At 44.5% G+C, this 19,159-nt stretch overlaps 1 protein-coding gene across 1 annotated transcript in view; it reads right to left on the reverse strand.

Moving 5' to 3' along the window:
• The window catches only part of DNAH1 (dynein axonemal heavy chain 1), a 71,332-nt gene that overhangs the window by 29,412 nt on the left and 22,761 nt on the right, over window positions 1–19,159 (reverse strand). The window contains exons 18-39 of the mRNA XM_032121177.1: window positions 18,145–18,343; window positions 16,035–16,288; window positions 14,923–15,135; window positions 14,064–14,228; window positions 13,254–13,375; window positions 12,588–12,693; window positions 11,303–11,482; window positions 10,269–10,409; window positions 9,488–9,651; window positions 8,989–9,102; window positions 8,185–8,373; window positions 7,041–7,146; window positions 5,845–5,958; window positions 5,371–5,520; window positions 4,790–4,876; window positions 4,498–4,684; window positions 4,294–4,385; window positions 3,655–3,809; window positions 1,888–2,065; window positions 1,578–1,772; window positions 791–910; window positions 11–169 (exon numbers count right to left, since the gene is read on the reverse strand). Of these exons, the coding sequence (XP_031977068.1) occupies window positions 11–169; window positions 791–910; window positions 1,578–1,772; window positions 1,888–2,065; window positions 3,655–3,809; window positions 4,294–4,385; window positions 4,498–4,684; window positions 4,790–4,876; window positions 5,371–5,520; window positions 5,845–5,958; window positions 7,041–7,146; window positions 8,185–8,373; window positions 8,989–9,102; window positions 9,488–9,651; window positions 10,269–10,409; window positions 11,303–11,482; window positions 12,588–12,693; window positions 13,254–13,375; window positions 14,064–14,228; window positions 14,923–15,135; window positions 16,035–16,288; window positions 18,145–18,343 (3,390 nt within the window). The remainder of the gene's footprint in view (window positions 1–10; window positions 170–790; window positions 911–1,577; window positions 1,773–1,887; window positions 2,066–3,654; window positions 3,810–4,293; window positions 4,386–4,497; window positions 4,685–4,789; window positions 4,877–5,370; window positions 5,521–5,844; window positions 5,959–7,040; window positions 7,147–8,184; window positions 8,374–8,988; window positions 9,103–9,487; window positions 9,652–10,268; window positions 10,410–11,302; window positions 11,483–12,587; window positions 12,694–13,253; window positions 13,376–14,063; window positions 14,229–14,922; window positions 15,136–16,034; window positions 16,289–18,144; window positions 18,344–19,159) is intronic.

The following is a 19,159-nucleotide window of genomic DNA, read 5'->3' on the forward strand; positions in this document are numbered from 1 at the left end:
CTTTACTCACCCTTTCCTTTGCCATCTTATTCCTGAGCCATGAGCTGAAGGCCTCACGACCTGCGGAGTCTCCAGTAGCACCCACACTCCAGATCAAGGCAAATATAAACCAAGGTTCGATCAGCTCTCCCATACGAGCAACCTTTTCCCGGGGAATCGTCTTAAATCCCTTAGAACCAGAGACAAGCAGAAGAAAAATTCTCAAGTGTAATTGAGGTGCACAAACCCCAGACTCTCCTTAATTTGCTCATAACTCTATTTAGCTTCTATGTAGTTTTTTCTAGCCAGTTTTTCACAGGCCTTGTTAATACATTCTGTGGATTAAAATTTGTTGTTTCATTGGTGTACTTGAGAGACTCTCTTTGCTGAACTAACGTCACTCAACAGGAGCTGGGAGAAGAATTTAGTCTTAGGTTTTTAATTTGAAAATTGCCCAGCCTTCTTCAATACTAATTCTCAAAGGACTTGCAATCTGAAGTGCATCACTGCTCAGCTCTGATCTCTGCTTTCCACTCATTCTCCAATTCCCTCTGCTATAAATAAAAGTGAACCTCTACCCTCCAGCCTGGTAGGCATGGAGCTTATCTGGTGTTCCTTCAGTGGGCAGAGCATAATCCTTCCAGGTTTACTTGTGCTTTCCTGGATGTTGTATTACCTTCTGCCACATAGATGAGCTACAGCACGACCTTTCTGCACCAACATCTTGTTCTCTGGTGACTAACCCTTTCCATGACTTAGTGTCCTTAAGAGTACAGGCACAAGTAACAGTGATAGAGGTAGCAAAATCTACCTTAATGGGAACGAAAGGCTGATACAAACATTCCAAGAGCACGAGGAGGCTCCTTGTGAGGTTACTGTCCGTTGAGGCAATTACCTCCTTCACAGAGCTTCGTAAAAAGTCGATGGCCTCCTGGAAAGACAGGTAGGGACAGCTTAGTGTCACCATCCAGCACAGCTGTCTATGGTTTTATCTTCTTGCTCACCTCCATCATGTTATGTTTAGCAGGGAGAGTGTGACTGAGAATGCTGCCATTTCCAACTGCATCCCAAGTACTACTGTTTTGTCTGGAGAAAAGCAAGCTGAACCCCTTGTTCAAGTCTTAACACCAAGAAACCTCTGGGCCTCCCTTTTGGTTCTGTGCAACAGTTACGTTCATCTTGTGCTATCTGTGCTGTTTAAGGGTTTGCTCCCTTCAGAGCTTTCCTTTGCAGCTCCAGGTTCTTCATTAAAATAATGGCTTATCAGCAGAGTAGAAATAACAAGACTTGTTTGTACAACCTTCTCCCTGGAGGTACTCCACTGTAAGCTATGAAACTGCACTAGGGATTGCTTTGTCCAGAAGATAATTTTAAAATGAAATAAAACCAACTATAATGACCAATAAGACTTAGTCACATCTACAGAGATCGGTGAGTAACCTCTATTAAAGCCACAAAATTCACAGAGAAGTTTCTATGATAGGTATTATGCTGGTATGAAATGTTCCCACAATGGCATTTAAATCCAGGCCTTGACAAGTCTGGGCTGGTTGATATCCAAGCTGACATGGAAAGGCTGGAATAGAATGGTAGCTCACCTGGAGGAATCTCTTGAAGAGAGATTCCAGCTTCTGTGAGAAGCGCTGCATGATGTCTGGCATATTTTTCAGCCCGCATTCAATGAAGGGCTCCAGCCCCAAAATGCTGGGTTCTAGGTAAACCATGCCACAGCGGGAAACTGTGGCAGGGGAAGCAACAGCCAGATCCTGGACTTCAAACATCATGGTCATGCTCTGGAAATTATAGAAGAAAAGAAAGGATAAGGACCTGCTTGGTTTTGATATGTATTTCAGCGCAGGGAGGAAGGAGTACAGAAAACAGGCAGCAAAAGCGGGAGGGATGAGTTACCTCTGTCATCTTGATGATCTCCCCTGAGCTGAGGCACAGCTTCTTATTGTCATCAAGTACTGTGTTCATGTTCTCAATCCACAAAGCATCCACTGGCCCATCAAACATGTACCACTTCTTGTTGGAGTCAGTGGCCACGGTTCCCCGACGGATGAGTGTGGAAAAGATCCCATCTGTCCTGAAAGGCAGGAGGAAGGCAGGGCTTGGCCTGTTCTGGTTTTGCTGAAATAAATGGCAAAGTTCCCACCACAAAAGGCAATCTTATCTGGGTTCATGTGTCTCCGTTATCCATGAGCTGCAAAAAAGTCCACCTCATTCTTTTTTTTACTGAGACACATTTCAGCCTGAGTGACACTTCAAAACAATTTTTTTGGGCATTAGAATCTGGAATTCATGTCATTTAACTAACATGTCAACCTTCCCTTTAACATCTCTGTCCTCAGTGAAGAGTAAAGAGGCCTTGCTAGCATCCAGTTCAGGTCATAGGCAGGTTATCTGCTCTCTGGAGGTGTGTCTTTTTCTCTTTTTCTCTAGGTTACAGGGATAAATCCAGGCTAAAGAGCATGACCCTACCCTCTTTATAACTGAAGTTCCCCATCCCCTGCTGCCTGTGAACCCGGGTGGCACTGGAGCTGGTGACCAGGAGAGCAGACACAAGGAATGCTGGCTGTTGACAACAAGAATTTAATCTGTACATGGAAACCTGGAGTGTAGTTTCCATTCAGACCCTGGACTCTACTCCCACTATTAAATATTTATTTGTTATTTTTCTAGTACTAGTGACTTCCAGAGTATTGTTACTGAGATCAAGGGAAAAGAGTCTATTCTAAGGCCCAGCTGATTAAAACAGATGGATTTGTCTGTAAATATATTTTAATGACTGCTGTATTTTAATTTTTGGCACATTGACATGCCTGTGTGCTGCCCTCGGGTAGAGTCACATCATAAATAAACTGTTGAGCTTAACTGGAACTCCTATAAAATGTCCTTCAGTAAATATATACCAGATCCTAAGCTGGGAAGTTCTGGTCACGGCATCAGTAATGTTTACTTGCTTGCACTTTTCCTAGAGGTAGTTAGTTTCATACATATTTAGTTTCCCTCATTTTACAGAACACAGTCTTTAGCTTTACCCTGAAACAAGTGCTGGCTGACAGGGCCAAAGGGAGAGTCACACTGCTTCTCACATCCTAGCTTATGGATAAAGCGAGCTGCAAAGTCAACCTCGGGTCACATATGGAAACATAAGCAGTAGCACCTGGCTGTAAAGAGGGCAAGTGGGCTATTGGTTCTTGTTTCCAAACCATGTAAGCAAGCAGGAGCCCTGGCAACGGGAATGAAATGCCACTTTATGCCTCAAAGTCATTCCTCATCACTCAAGGATACCAGAGTATTTATACAGAACAATTCAAGTGCGCAGTCCAGAGGTCACTTTTCTTCAGAAGCAACACAAATGTTTTTAAGCTGCTGTATCTTAGGAGCAGAGGCATGTGCTCCACAGCTATTGAATTATTGTTCTGCAGTTAATGCTGCGAGCTGAGCTGCAGGAACTGTCTGGGCATGTGCTGGCAGACAGGCCAAGCACACAATGAGGGATGTCAGCTTAAATCGCCGTGACTGGCTATTGTAGCTTGGTGGGGATAAGGACTTGATCGCTTCTGGTTTTATGCCACCACCCCAAACGGTTCTCAGCCTTGAAGAGAAGATGCTCAAGACCAGAAAAGTGTTTTCTGTCTGGAAGAAAGGAAAGAAGGTTTTGTACTTTACCACTCATGCGTTAGCAAGTTGAACTCTCCATAGAGCTGGCCCATTGTGATGGATTTGGGATTCAGTACAAAGTAGCGGACTGCTTCGTAATTCCCGCCGCTAGCTGCAGGCTGACCTTTCAGTGATGTCATTGCAGCTGCCAGGACTTCATAACTCTGCAAAAGCAGCACAGACAGAGAGTTAACTGCCATGGCTCCAGAACAACAAAGCCACTTGCTCTCACAGCAACTGCATTCAAAAGGCAGTGAGAAAAGAGACATAGTGAAGCGTAATATCATAGTAAGGAGATACCTGGCTGAAATAAAAGCGCAGCAATTAAGCACTCTGCATGCAGTGGAGGAGGAAGTTAGATCATCTGTGCAAGAGGCCTGAAGCACCTCGAGAGGTCAAAATACGTCTCAGCCTTAGAAACCTGCAGCAGAACTAATAAGCCTCAGTCTAATCTCACAGCTCAAAAGAGTGAACCAGTAATATACCTCCCCATGGCTATAAATTTTTACTAACAGGCAGTATCTTTGTGCCCTGACTTCTATCTGAGAGCAGCTTCAAATGCCAGTGTGGGTCTTCTGTGAAACTTAACCCTCTGCATCACTAGGTAGGTGATGGCTTGCTGGGGCCAGCAAACTGTCTCACTCATACCTTTGTCTTCCCAGAACCTGTTGGTCCCACCAGCATCAGGCCATGACGAACCACGGTGGTCTCGTACAGCTGGATGCACTTCGTAACAAAACCTGTACAGGAAGATGATGCAGAGTGGGTCTAGGAACAGTCTCTTTCCTAGGACAGCATGCTGGACTAAAAGCCCAGGGCCAGAGGGAGCTTGTGGAGAGCCTTTTTCCTCACCATCAACATCTTTCAGATTCGCCTGGATGCAGGATTTGCGGATGGCTTCCTCCAGGATGCCATAATCAACAGGTGTTTCTCTGATATTTGGAAATAAATCTGAGACAATACCATTGAAGAGCTTGAGGTCATCCTGCAGGAATTTGGGTACGTTGGCATCCCTAATAGCTCGCAGGCAGATCAGCTCCTGCAAGGATTTAAGGACTCAGGACTTCAGAGATCTTTCCTCTCATATGAGGATGCAGAAAAGGCCCCATAAGTCCATGGCAGTGTGAAGTACAAGCACATTTACCTCATCCATATCAGGATTCTCTCTTTTGAGATTGCCAGCTGTTGAGATGACAGTCTTCACAGCTCTCATCCCAAAGTCATAGTGGTCCTGAAAAAGGCACAGAGGAAACAATGTCATCAGATAGAGGAGCACCACCTAAAAAAGTAAACTTATGCATGCACTCAGTTAACAGGTGAGAAAAGAAAAATGAGAGAGTTATGCTTTCAGAACAATTCCTCCTTCATTCAAGTCTGCTCTCAGGATCCTTCAAACAACTAATTAGTCCTCAGCTGTACAGTCTATGAATGAGGAAGATGTGAATAAGTGCATGATGAAAAATCCTAGGTAGAACGAAAAGCAGGTAGGGCTGTTTGGCTCAACTGGCCTGCCACTGTAACCCTAAATATTCTTTAAGGTGAATCCAAGTCCAGCCACAGGAGCAGAAACGAGAATTAGAAAGAAAGAAGGAAGATGAAGAAAGGGTGTGGTGACCTTTTTGAGATATGCTATCACAAGGTACCAAGAAAACCATCCAGGTACTTCATGCCTAGGCTGAGAAAGTCTCACATTCGAAAAACATTCATGGACGTTAGGGCATCTACCTGGGAGCTGAGCTGTTCTGACAACAGTTTGAATGTTGTGGTGATCTTCTTTGCAAGGACTTTGGCTTCATTAAACCCAAAGGAGTAGAGTGAGATCTCAGCAATCATGGAGTAATCTGGGACCATCATAGCCACAGGACGAAAGAGAGCCTGGAACATACACATCCAACACAACATCAAAACACTGGCATTTCTTGCTTTTTTCCCAGCAAACTGAAAAGGCTGAGTATCCATCCCAGACTGTTTAGAGGACACAGCATGAGTGTGCCTGGCAGCTCTCACTGCAGCATCCCTGCAGACTGCAATCTGAACGGTGCCATTTCCTTACACAAGTGTTTCAATCTCAAAGTGATCCTTGGACTTTCCAAAAGTGTCGCACCCTAACCCTTGTCACAGACACACTGCTGGGTCCAGGCAGCACCCAGCACCTGTACTGCCCCTCTTCTTTCTGTCTGTGCAGCCTGCCCTCCTCACCTTCAGGTTATCGGGCAGTTCAGTGCGCCCAGCATACCCTGGGTTCATCGTGATGAAGACTGCACAGGATGGCACCAGTGGGATCTCTGTGCCTTCAAATATGAAGGTTTCCACCTGGAAAATTAAAAATATGATCATCCTCAAAGAACAGAGCCTGCCCTGCAAACTAAATAATGAAGCAAAATTTTCCCAGAGGAGAACAATGGCTTTTAGTTGTTAAATTATAAAGCACAAACACAGCTGCCCACAACTGTAGTGACTCAATCTGGTCCCACTGCAGGAACCCAGTATTACCAGCAATATTTTTCCTTGTATAAAAAACTGGGCTTGTTGAAGATTTATTTATAGGTTAATTATTATTTTTCGGTTTTTTACTCTTGAACAGACTTCTATCCCTCCAGCTGTAAACAAATGTCTTTCCATTTATTTTGCACTAGAGATCAGAGCTGCATTAATTCATGGCAAAGAGGGCAAAGAGAAACCTAAATCCTTTTTAAAGCTGTGTAGGTAGTAATTTCAGATGGGGGATAAAGTAATGCAGAAGAATTTACACAGAGCAAGTTTCTAATTCCAAGCCAAAGTCAAGGAGGTTCAGGTCTTAACCCTTCTGGGCCTCCAGAGAACAAAGCAGAGGCTGGCTGCTAGACTGGCTGACAGCTGAATCTCCATTAAAGCCAACAATGCACAACAATTCACTTTACAATGCAACTCTGTGTGTGCATGAATATACTTCTTTCTGCACATACTGGATTTTGTGAATCCACCAAAGCTTGGTTAACACATTTTGACAAATTTGGTGCTGGGCAGCTCATGGCAGAACACTGGCTGCCTTTATCACACCTCCAATTTTTATCAGCTCAGTGGATCTGTATCAGAGTGTCTCTCACACCAAAGTCTGCTGGCACTACAGTTCAAGCTGAGAGGTACTTCAGGCTGTGAGAGTAGGGGCAACTCTGGCAGCCCAGACTGGGGTGAAGTTAAAAATTCCCCTGAGGATGTTGACTGCGTAATGGACTGATACGATGCGCCACAGTTAGGACATTGTTCAAACCTCTCCTCAAGGATGCCTGTTCGAGTTACCCCTGAGCAGTGAAGCTTGTCCTCCATGAAGGAGTGTGCAGAGACAAGGACTTGCCTGAGCTAGCTCCAGTGGAGATTTTTTTGCCTGCCTTTGCATCCCCGTGTTCCTTACATACCCTCTGCTGCTGTGCTTTCTGGATGGTTGTGATCTGCTGGGCCACCACAGACAGCACCTCGATATCGATGCGGTTGAACTCATCGAAGCAAGCCCAGGCACCAGAGCTGGGCAAGGAAGGAACAATGAAGGGAATCAGGAGCACCACACAGGAGCAAACTTGCAGTCAGAAGTTCAGCTAGCTCTTGAAATTATATATCCACATACTGGGTAGGCATAACAGAGACTAGAAGCGAACACAAAAGGGCCCTGATGTCCCATGGCAAACAGGGACACAGCCACAGTGTCCTGGCTCAGTGGACACCCTGATTGTGCATTCCAGGCCATGCAATGAGTGACCATGGCAGTACCTGATCCTAGAGCTTGGGACAGATGGTATAGATTTGAGCTTTAAAGAGTTGTCCTGTTGAATTCCTGGTTTGTACCTGAGCTGTAAGTGTAGCAGGTACAGTTTAGGTAACTCTTAAGTCCATTTTTCAGAGTTTGAAAAACTGTGTATAAAGCTGGAAGCATGCATATGAGGAAGGTGATCTTCCCACAAGGCATGGCTTAAGAAATAAGTTAAATTACTTACAAAAAAAACATCTGAGAAAAGAATATCAGCTTTTGTCAGAGTAACTAATTCAGATTCACCAGTGTGCAACAGACTAATTGGACCAGCTCTGTTTGAAATGTAGAGAAGAGAGAAGCCTCTCTGAGAGGATCCCTCAGGGCTTAGAGCAGTCTCTCTTGGCTGCTCAATTTTGAATACTCTCAGCAGATTCTCTTCTTCTTAAGATTAAGCAGCTTGTGGGCTGAATCTCAGTCCAACATGGATGATATTAAAATAAAGGCCAAAGCTGCAAACATTTGCACAGGTGGATTAGTGCATTGTGGATTAGCTCAAAGCATTTTAATTTTGCCTTAAATGAACAAGGATCTCCTTTTATCTCTCTTTTTAAAATTGGATCAACTGTCCTTCCTTTCTGGCTGGAATTTTGTAACCTTGCTCATTCTGGAACTCAGTAACCCCCTTGCTAGGGCTTTGTTCTTCTGCTAGGGCTTGTTCTTTTGGGCTGCTATGAAATATACTCAACAATTCCCAGTGTGCAGCATCCCAGTATCCTACCCACTCCTCAACGAAGACACTCAGCATTTCACTGTACCTGGCTAGTCCCTTAAAAAACTTGCCCATTGCCATGAAGTCGAGTTGGTCAGAGCAGTTGAATACTACAGTTTGGATTGCCAGTGCTTTGCCCAGGTCTTTTGTTGTTTCTGTTTTGCCTGTTCCTGCTGGTCCTGCAGGTGCTCCTCCAAATTTCAGGTGCAGAGCTCCTGTAAGTGTCAGATAACACCTACAACAAAGAAGAGACCAGATGATGAAAAAAAGCATTTGTACTACTGATTTCAGCAAGGAGACATATGATCTATCCAGCTGGAGACAAGGAGGAATCCATCATTCATTATTCTACAAAACTGCTTAGATATGCAGCATTCTGCAAAGGAGTTAGAGCTATGTGGCCTTGATTAGTATTCATGGGGGCCTGCATGGATAAATCCTTCTGCCACTGGCTACACATTCATTCTCTGGAAAAAGGACAGTTACAAAAGGGTAAAACTATTATTTCTGCTGCATATTCTAGAGTACTAGCTGCTACCTTCTGGTTTCTAGAAGAGCTCCTTAGCTATCAGGTAGGCATTTTATATGAGTCAGAGCACTACATTCAGAATTAGGAGAGTGAAAGCAATCAGTCTGAGCACTGATCACTAGGAACACAGTTGCAACCAATGTCAGGGTGCTCCTGTGCACTCGTCTCAGGTAGTCCTTTACTGTACAAATGGATTCTATTTACATATATTAAGCTGTAAGACCTGCATGGTTAGATCCTTGGTTTAATCCTGTTCATCCAGAAGAAAAAAAAATAAAGGGAAAAAAGGTGCATTTATTACCCAGAAAACAATGTCTTTACCTGTCAGTGAGGGGAGTGATAACCAGACGGCCAGTGTTCCCCAGATACTCATAGCCATAGATAAACTCAGCATTGACTGCTCTGATGTACAGGTCTCCCCTCGTCCAGTAGTATCTAATGATGAGTGAACATGACATCAGAAAGATAAACACTGCCTGGCAGACAAAACAGCAGCTCACGAGATTATAGCCTGCAGGTTTGGAGACCTGCATGTTAAGGGATTTCCCTCTCAAGAGCAGAAAGGATAAGGTAACACAGCAGGGTGGACAGGAGTTCTCACAGGACCTGGGATCAAGCATTGCACCCCTTGGGCAAGAAACATGGCTTTTCACAGTGAAACGTCATTGTATGGGTTAGTCCATATTGCCAAAGAAGATGCCATCAAAACTAGATCCATCTCAAACTCCTGTTTCCATCTGTCATGGACACAGTTGATGGGCAAGGAGAATGGAGACTGGCCAGGGAGGCCAGGTGAGGTTCAACAGCTGTGCTCTCTAACCTGAGCTGGGAGATCCACTCAAAATCGTTCATGCTCGTTACATTCTCCTCAACCAGCTTTGCTGCAACATCCTTGGCATGGACCTCGATCACAATAAGAGCTGACAACACTGCTCGCTGCATCTTGGACAGTCTCCCACGGACCAGGGCCACCAAATCTCCCAGCTGGGGAAGGAAAGGAAAGTACCCTGAAGCAATCCATTCTATACCAACACAATGCAATCAAACTCAGGGCATGCTAAGTCTCAGATGACAGGCTGTGCTCAGGCAACTTCTGCCTCTTCTCTTGTCAGAAGTACAAATGGTTGCTCAGAAAGCAAATCCTATTCATGACTGGCTCAGAGCTGAGTTTTGCCTAAACCACTACCATGTTCAGGTGAAAGGAAAGAGTTAAGCCACCATGAAGTCCCAAGCTAATAACTCTCAGGTATCAGGTGTGATTACATGCACAGAACTGATATGAAGGATGCAGTTTCTGCCACTGTCCATCACTTCAGTTCTTCACCTTTGGCTTCTTGGGTAACCCTGGAGAAGTTATCTTTCACCTTGTTATAATGTTCAGGTGGTGATCATATTATCAGTCCTGTATATTTGAGGTTTATTATGACAAATATCCTAATGATTAAGAAGATAACCTGTTTTTTCACCTGAACAGTGCTATGCAAGAATGTGTCTCTGTTTCCCCACCAGTATTGTCCTGGCTGTATTTATAACCTGTCTGAGGTCTGAGGACTGAAAAGTCTCCATCTGGCAAAATCTCACCCTTCCATTCATTTTCATACCTGAGCACTCAGCTGTGGGTAAAGCCTGCTGGACAAATCTCCAGCTTCCAGAGCTTCAGACACTTCCTTTGTCCAGAAAATCTGGCAGCCAGCAATGACCACTTGGCCAGGCCATTGCAAAACCCATGTGGTACGTGGAGTCTTAAAATAGAAAAAAACAGGTGTGAGAAAGGGTGGAAAAAAGGTGGTGAGACATTTATTTATTTATTTATTTATTTATTTCTATGTCCTCTTGCTCTGAGATGCATGATTAACAAATAAGCACAGAATTCTCATGCAAGAGGCTTTCCCTTTTTTCCCCCTCCACTTGCTGAGAAGAAATCTTCAGGCACAGGTTCTCTGGCCACAGAGTACAGCAGGTACCTTCTCTCCAGTATGCCACCTGCAGTAACCAGTTACACATAGCCAGTAGCAGCTGAAGAGCAGGAATCTGTGAGACCCAAAAGAATGTTTCCCCTCCTCTGGCCTGTTCTAACTTACCTATTTTCAAATTTTCAGTCTGAATTTAAAAAAAAAGTAGCAGAAATATCCAAGACCTCTTTATTTTTTCAGCCTTTCTTCCTCCCTAGATCAGAAATTTCAATTTTACACCAGCATAGCTTTTATACAGAAACCAGAACTAAGATGCATCCCCTATGCACTGAGTGAAACCAACAGTTCATGTGCCTTGATTACTTTCACCAGCCCCTAGCACACTGTGTGAGACATGAGAGCTGAGGCAGAAGATCCTTACAAAGAGGAAGTAGTCTGGAGAGATGAACAGATATGGATTCATACAGGGTTGTTCTCTGCTACAGGGAAACTGTGAGGGAGTGTGCAGGGTTTGCATTCTGCTGCACCATTTGCTTCTTGCTCAGCTGCCCATTCTGCACTTACAGGCACACAACTGGATGAAAGGCTGTATTTTGAAAGCAGAATAGAATAGACTATTCTAGTAGAATACATCCCAAGGTCATCAGCCCCATCTCTGGTGACCTCTATGGCAAGCCTGGAACTAACACACCAGAGACCTGCCAGTCTATGATAAAACTTACCTCTGGATAAACACCAATTGATTTTTCTATGTTGTCCCGAACACTGGCCTTCATGGATTTCTCCACTTCCAGCAGCCAGTCCTCCACATTCTCACTGGGATAGATGGGAGTAAACAGCTTCACCTCTTCTCCTTCACCAGAGTACATGTGCGTGATCTGTAGGTCTTCCTGGAACATCAGCTAATGGAAGAAGCACAACAGGAGATGTGAGTGGAGGATTTCCTTTCTATCCCTGCCTTCCTGCCCCTGGAGGACAGCCAACCTATACCAGTGTTTGCTCATTATAATCCTGGTGCCAAACTTGGTTGCCAGTAGTGATAATAAAGTGTGCGACAGACGTGCAAAATGACCTCTCCAAATAATGGAAAATGATTGTATGAAAACAAGAGATTCGCATCGCTTGTGTGAATTGAGTGAAGCAAATCAAATTATAGCTGGGATGAACATTTCTCATCGCCTGTCTAGGATTCAGACCCTTGACTCCCGCTCAATTCTTCAGATTCAAATCATTTCCCTTGATGTCACAGTGCCTGGCTTTAAAAGTAAAATTTTAACAGCTTCTTTGATGCCCCAGCATATCACTGGAAGTCCCCTTATTTATTCCAATGGCTTTGCACCAGGTTTCCAGTCCAATTTCCTTTCTATTTTTCCAAACTAATGACTAGGAGATTGGTTTTACTGTCTGAGTATTGTGGTGGTTCGAGCTGTGACTAGCTATGGAGTCTGAAGTCTATTAGGAATAACAAAGAGGAAAAATAGCCAGGTTAACTCCAGTTCCTAAGTAGGGATGAAGGCAGAAACTTAATTCAACTCAGGCTTGCTCCATCCTTGCCCCTTCTGGGGCTGTCAGCAGTAGTGGGATTCCATCCTAACCAGGTGCCTGTGAGTAGACAGCTAAGTCAGAGCTATTTCTCTTGGCCTTCATGGTCGGATGGACACACATCTCCAGAGGGAGTGTCCTCTCCTCCTAGGATGTATATCTAAGTGGATTTCCCTAAGTCACCCTTTTCAGATGCCTATTTCCCCACCACTGTCTGAAGGATAATGAAGGGTACCCAGTTCATGGGCAGATGCCTGGCTTTGAAATGTCTAAAGTGAGGTTGCTGGAATCCCACTTCAGGACAGGCAGCACCTTGCAATGCCTACATACAATTACAGATTCCCAGGAGATACATTTCCATACAGCAGAATGTGAACATTCCTCCAGACCTCAGAATGCCCCCAAGTTCCCATGACACAGCTTTCCAAAGGTGGGCCAAGCCACTCATGTGCTTGCTTTGCCTACCCGTGCAATGTTCTCAAAGCACTTGTGGAGGTGAGGTTGTACAGCAGTGGGGTCTTTTGTCTGAGACAGGATTTCCAGCAGCTCATCATCTGAAAGGAAGTAGAACCTACAAACACAGAGGGAGGCATGAGGAGGCTCTGTTTATTGCAGCAGCAAGGGCTAAGTTCTGGTGTGATAGGGAACAAGCCTTTTGCTAAACACACTGCTTCTGACTGCTCACTGATCTCTTTGTATTTGTGTAGATGAGCAGCCACCATCCAGCCATCTCCCTTTCTGCAGAGACAGACTTCTCCTTCTGCAGAAGTCAGTTACTTCCAAGCAAAGAGGGTTTAAATGAGGATCAAAGAGAAATCTTCCTTCAGGAATTAGAGACAAAGTTACTTGGAGGCTTTCATTTTACCCCACCCTTTCTACACAAATCCTGAGGCACAGATATGCAACGATGCTACCAGACTGTCCTTAACTCACCACACTTGTGTGCGCCTGTTTTCTCCCCATCAGATGGCAGCATTGAAAGGCACAGCTTGGCTTATGTTTGCAGGCCATGAATAAATCCTAAGCTTAGATGGTTTTGCTCTTTCTTGGCAGAATGAACTGCAGTGAGCCTCCCCTTTCACATTTTCTGAACCAGGGAGTGTGATCTCGCCCAGTGAAATTTGGGGTTACCTGGGAAAAGCAGCTCTCTTTGTCTCCAGATATTCACTCAGCCCTTTCTGCACAAGTTCAAGTAGTTTATTACAATTTTGCAGCTTCTCCAGTAGCTCTGGATCAGGGCACAAAGAAATCACCTAAAACAGAATGTGTAATCCAGAGGAAGCATCAGTATCCTGAGCATGTGGGAGATAAGGCAATGGAGATAATTGGGTCGCCCAGTGATGTTACTGATAGAATTTAAATGACTCATTTGCAGGAATTCTCAGGGATCTGGAGAGGCGTAAGCTTTGTGGGCAAGGAGGGTAAACAGCCCTTATGGAGACAAGCACATTTCTGGGTTCCCCTAAATACCAACATTTGTAATATGGAACACAAGTGGTGAAGGAGTCCAGGCAAGTAGAGACTGGAGAACAGAAGAGAGCAGAGCACTGCTACCAGGACACAAAAATAGGCAAAAACAATGGTTCTAAAAAACTCAGAGAGTCAGTCTTGAGGAGGAATTGAAGGAGTTACCTTATGGATTACAACCACAGCAGGTTACAAAAGTCATAGGAGGCAGGGAGTCTGTGTGTTGAGGAGGAGGCACCTGGTGGGGTGGAAGGCACTGCAGGGTGACTACTCTGTCCTTTCAGACACCAGAACAAAAAGCCAAGTTCCAAGAGAAGAAACCCAGCACAATGCCCTGGACAAGGCTACATGGTTTATACAGTGCTGCTCATGTCCACACCGTTATGAAAACAATGACTCAAAGACACAATCCTTGTGTGAGCACAGCTCCAAGGTGTTTGAGATACCTGCACTGGCTTTCATCAAGGCACATACCTCAGGGTTTGCATTAGCATTCTTCATGACATGCCTCCAATCCTTATCCACGGTGTTGTAGCGCTGGCTTTCCACTGGGAGCTGTCTTTTGATATCCTCTGATCTAAAGATTGGCTCCAAGTAGAGCCAAGAGCGCTGACAGTTCAGCCACTCCTCTAGGACATCCTAGTGGGAAGCAAGAAAAGCGTATTAGGACACCATGCTATGAACCTGTTCAACAAAACCATTCAAACTGTGCACCAGAACGGGTTTAAAAATACGAGGAAGAAAAAAAAAAAGGTGATGCTGCACTTAGACCTTCCACACTTTAAAACTCTACCTAGAGGGTCAGGAGCTGGAATTTCCTTTCCAAGTAATTAACAACTTCCTAGCACTCCCCTTTCCAAAAGTTTTGGAACTTTTCTCCTGCAGCACTGCTATTTTGCTGTCAGAGTCCTGCTGGGTGTTCCTGGTTTGATGAGCAAGTGCTGGCACAGTCTGCCAGATTCTGCTTAAACAGCAGTCTTCCATGTGCTTTCCTACACTGAGATGCGAAAGATTAGTGTGGATTTCACAGGGTATGTAAGAATCTGTGAGGTCCACTTAGTACAGTATGATTAGAGAGACCAGCAACATTATTCACAGCAATGGGCGAGTTCTGGGTCCACCAAAACATGTCACAATAGGCAGCAAAAGGGCTGCATTACTTTCCTAGAGTCAAAGGGCTTTCACAGGCCCTATTCTTCACTAAAGACTGATACTCTCTTGATAACTGTCCTTCCAGTTCCCTAGCAGCAACTGCACAGTCCACGTTCAAACATGGCAGCCCAGCCCAGCTGCCTGCCTTCACCACCCGTGTGTGGTGGGTAAAAACCAGTACCTGTGTCATCTTCAGCTTGTTTTCCCACAAGTTCATCCTTTCCTCAAAAGGTTTCTTGAAGGGTGAGAAAGACATGCTCTGAACCAGGACAATATGATCATCTAGGAGCTGAGAAATGTCATCGGTGCTTTTCAGAACATAGGTATTTGTGTCTTTGTAAAGCGTCACAATGAATGCAACAGATTTCCATTCATTCTCTACCTTGTTGAGTGCCTGGAACAGAGGGACAAACAATTTAATTTTCAGATACAAGCTGTGCAAATGGTTATCTCAGCTTCCACAACTCTCTTAATGCCACTCTCTAGAAAATGACAGATTTTGCCCTTAGATTCCACTGGAAATTGCAGCTGTGTATTTTATGCATGACACAGTCAGCAACAGCACATTTCCTCTGCCTTGCCCACAGGTTCAACACCTCAACACCAGTGCTGAAACAAACACCTTGAGGGAAAAAAATGGCAATTTTACCTCCAGGCCTGTTTATGCTCTAGATGCACAGAGGCTGCCAGCAAAGGGCTTATTAATGACTATGATTAATGACAGCTTGGTCAAAAGGGGAACTATCCATTGGGAACTTGCCTGAGATTTCAGAGAACAAGAGCTGCCAGAAGGTCAAGACCATCTTAGATCACATCTGAACTGATGAACTGAAGCTGAAAGACCATCTAACCTATGGATCTCCAGAGCTAGAAAGTTTTCCCTGCACGTTTACTGGTTTAAAGGATTTGCCATCTCTGTTTCCAGTCACAGCTAATCCCCCTGACATAACATTTGAATGGCAGAGTGCAGAAAATCAATTTATTTTAACTTAACCAGTCACTAATCCCATAGTGAGGAGTGAGACCCAAGCAGTGAATCAAGGTGACCATAAAGCAGTGCTGTTAATCCCAAGTGAAATTCTGCACAAGATAGAATAAGTTCTTCTAGGGTGTCAACCCAGTTGTGTGGCCATTGCTCCCTTCTGCAAGGACAGCATTCCTCATTTTCATTTGTGCTGCACAATGTGTCTAATGCTCTGGGACAACAGGAACACCATCCAAGGCAATGACTGCCTGCTCAACAGGAACCTATTTGAGAAGCAAGCAGAGACACAGCAAGCCCTCTCCGCTCACACTTTCGATGGCGTATTCCTTGCTGGCTGTCTCAGCTACTTTGAGAATACTCTCCATGTGGTCCTGCAGGTTCAATTCCAAGCAGTGACCAAATGTCATGCTGGGTTCCAGCTCGACATCAGCCTTAATCTGGCTCGACAGCATCTCCCAGTGCCGGCTCCTCATCCCGGGATTGCGCAGCCCTTGAATTAAGGGCACGTATTGTTTGAAATCGTCCATCTTGTCTCGAAACTCCATGGCGACACTCTGGCAGTCTTTCAGGGAGAAAACAGAACAACATCAGTGATAACACTGTGTGAGGAAGTTGCCTTAAGGAACTTCTAGGTGCTGTCTAAACCTGATGTGCATGTAGTCATGTGCTATGGGGTAGATAAGCAGCAGGAGAGAGCAACGGGAAATGCTGGTTGAAGTAAGGAGGATATGAAGGCTCTCTCTATAGGGCCACTAAGCCAGGATTCAAGCCTGCTCCCAGAAGCAGACCTGTCTGTTATCAAAAGCCTGTTACAGGCAAGCCCATGCTAAGCAGAAGTGTGGCTTAGGCTAGAGCTCACCAGAAGAAGAGAAGCAGACAAATTTAACTCCTTGACATGGACTGAAGCATGATCATCTGCCAGTGAATATTTCAGAAGTTCCAGTCATCATTTCAAGATATTCACTCCTTAACAAGACTGCAGTTAAAGTTGTCTCACACCACAGCTCCCATCATCCTCAATTGAAGATGGACACTAAGGAGCTAGAAGCAGGCTGGGATCCCAGACAGCTCTGGAAATGGAAAGTGTGCAGGACAGGCCCTGCCAGCCTACAGCCATGCTAGAAACAAATGTACTTCTTCCTCACAGGAATGACAAAGTGAGGGAAAGGGCGTTTTTCTCTGGAGACATCCTAGAAAGTCTCTGCACTGTTCACATCCTACCCTTTTTTCAGCTTCTGCTACTGTGAATAAAACAACGGGTAGGTCAAGAACATGGGACTTGCTTCCTTTCCAAAATCTGGCTACAGCATGTGCCTCCTTTTATTGCACCCTGCATGGTTGCACTGCTTGCTCAAAGAAAGGATGTGACCACCTCATGCTCCCTGCTGGGGATATGCAAACGCAAATCAGACTCAAGGACAAAACAAATGTATTACCAGGTACCAGAGAATATTGCAATGAACATAAGCAGGTATTCTTAGTATTTCTGTTTATCATAATGATTCATAGTTACTCATGCATCCACTCATCACCTCCTCCATTGGGGCTGATTCATGGCATTGTTTAAGAGCAAGTTCAAGTTAAAAAGGATGAATCAAAAATCACCCACAGCAAAATGTATTTCAATCTAAGCCATCTGGCAGGAGATTTTAGAATTAGCTTTAAAGAATGACCAACACATCTCTGAGAATCAGGGAATGGCAAGTTAAGCTACAACTGAAGTCTCAATTTCAGCTTTATTAGGAGAAATGGTCAAAAGACCTTCATGTGAATTGCAAGGGCTGAGTGCAATCATCTAAATTTCATACACATTCAGGCAAGAAGGGAAATTGTTATTATATTGCAGAGATCATTACCAGATTTTGCAATTTCATTTTATTCATAACAAAATCAAGACCTCTTCTGGCTTTCCATTAAATGCATTGGCCAATAAAGAAAATAAGACTGGCCAAGAAAACAGCACCTGCAAGACCCAGATTCAAGTTCCCTTGCTGCCTGACTTACATGAGGGCTCAAGCCCACATGTCTAGCCAGTGGGCTACATAGTAACTCTCTGTGACTAGCCTGGATTATTGCAATTTTTATATATATATATATATATATATATATATATATGAGTGAATACTAACTGCAGCATCAGAGGGTGGCTTTTATTTCAGTGGGAATTAGGCATAAAAGGGATTTGCAGCCTGGTAGTTTCCATGCCAAACTGGTACTTCAAGCATCTAACTAGTATCTAGATGTGAATCATCATAGTCTCAGGAAAAAAAAAGTGGAAAATAACTTTGCTAGCATTTTCCCAGCTGTCTCTAATACACACGTGACATCCCGACAATCCCTGTTTAGAGCACTCTGTGACATTCCTCACATCAAAATGCTGATGTGCACGAACTTCCTTTCCCCAGACTGTGCATCTACCTGGTGAATCCTTGAACTGCTTCACACATCTCTGCATTGTCTTAACAGAGTCATTGACATTCTTTTCTAGCTCCTCTGCCTCAATTTTAAGGAGAGAATCATTCATCCAGCTCTCATTCCACTTTATCCAGTCTGACACCGTTGTCCAGAGATCATAGTATGGCTGGAACTCCTTAAGCATCTTGGACAGCCCACTGTACTTTGGAAAGAGATTAAAAACAACATAAGCAACGAGTGTATTCACCTCCAAATGACAGCTTACGTGTCAAAAGGCCAAAAAAGCCCACCTCTTCTTTGAATCAGAAGCCAGCAATGATAAAACACGTATTCCAAGAGGATATATCAAACTACCTTCTCCAGGGCCAACAATATGTATTCCATGGGACAGCAACCAGCAGAGCTGGCCTTGACACATTCAGGCCAACATACATCCAGTGGAACTGTGCCTGCACCGTGCATGTGGCATGGGAAGCATACTCTCCACTTGCCTCTACAAAGCTCTCCTGCAGAATGAGGAGATTTTGACCGACAGGCCACACAATAGGTGTGACAATCAGTGAAAGCTCACACCACACATCATATCAGAACTTGGCTCCTTACAGGGAAGGAGAAGTAATCACAGACTGAACGGTAGGAAAGGATCATCATGTGAACTCCACTTCTGGTCTGCAGCCAGACTTGGCTGGATGTGGATGACAATGACTCATTGGCAGCTGAGCAGCTACAAGCAAAATGAGTGTTTGCAACTATATAAACTGTTGCCTTAGGAGAACACCATGCTCCAAGCCCCGCCAGCTGCCAGCACTCACTATGCAACCACTTGCATTCACACCTATAGACCTGCAGCAACAGCCTTAGAGAAATGGATGCATCCTAGCTGCTGCTTCAAGACCTTCCTTAACCAATTCCTCCTCACGAACATCCCTCAGATCTCACTGTGGGTATCCAAAGTCTCTCACAGAAGTGGAAATACCAGACCCTGAGCATCCTTCCACGTTCACCTGGGATCAGCTCC

This window comes from Corvus moneduloides, chromosome 11 (genome assembly GCF_009650955.1).
Source record: "Corvus moneduloides isolate bCorMon1 chromosome 11, bCorMon1.pri, whole genome shotgun sequence".
Taxonomy (NCBI): Eukaryota; Metazoa; Chordata; class Aves; order Passeriformes; family Corvidae; genus Corvus; species Corvus moneduloides.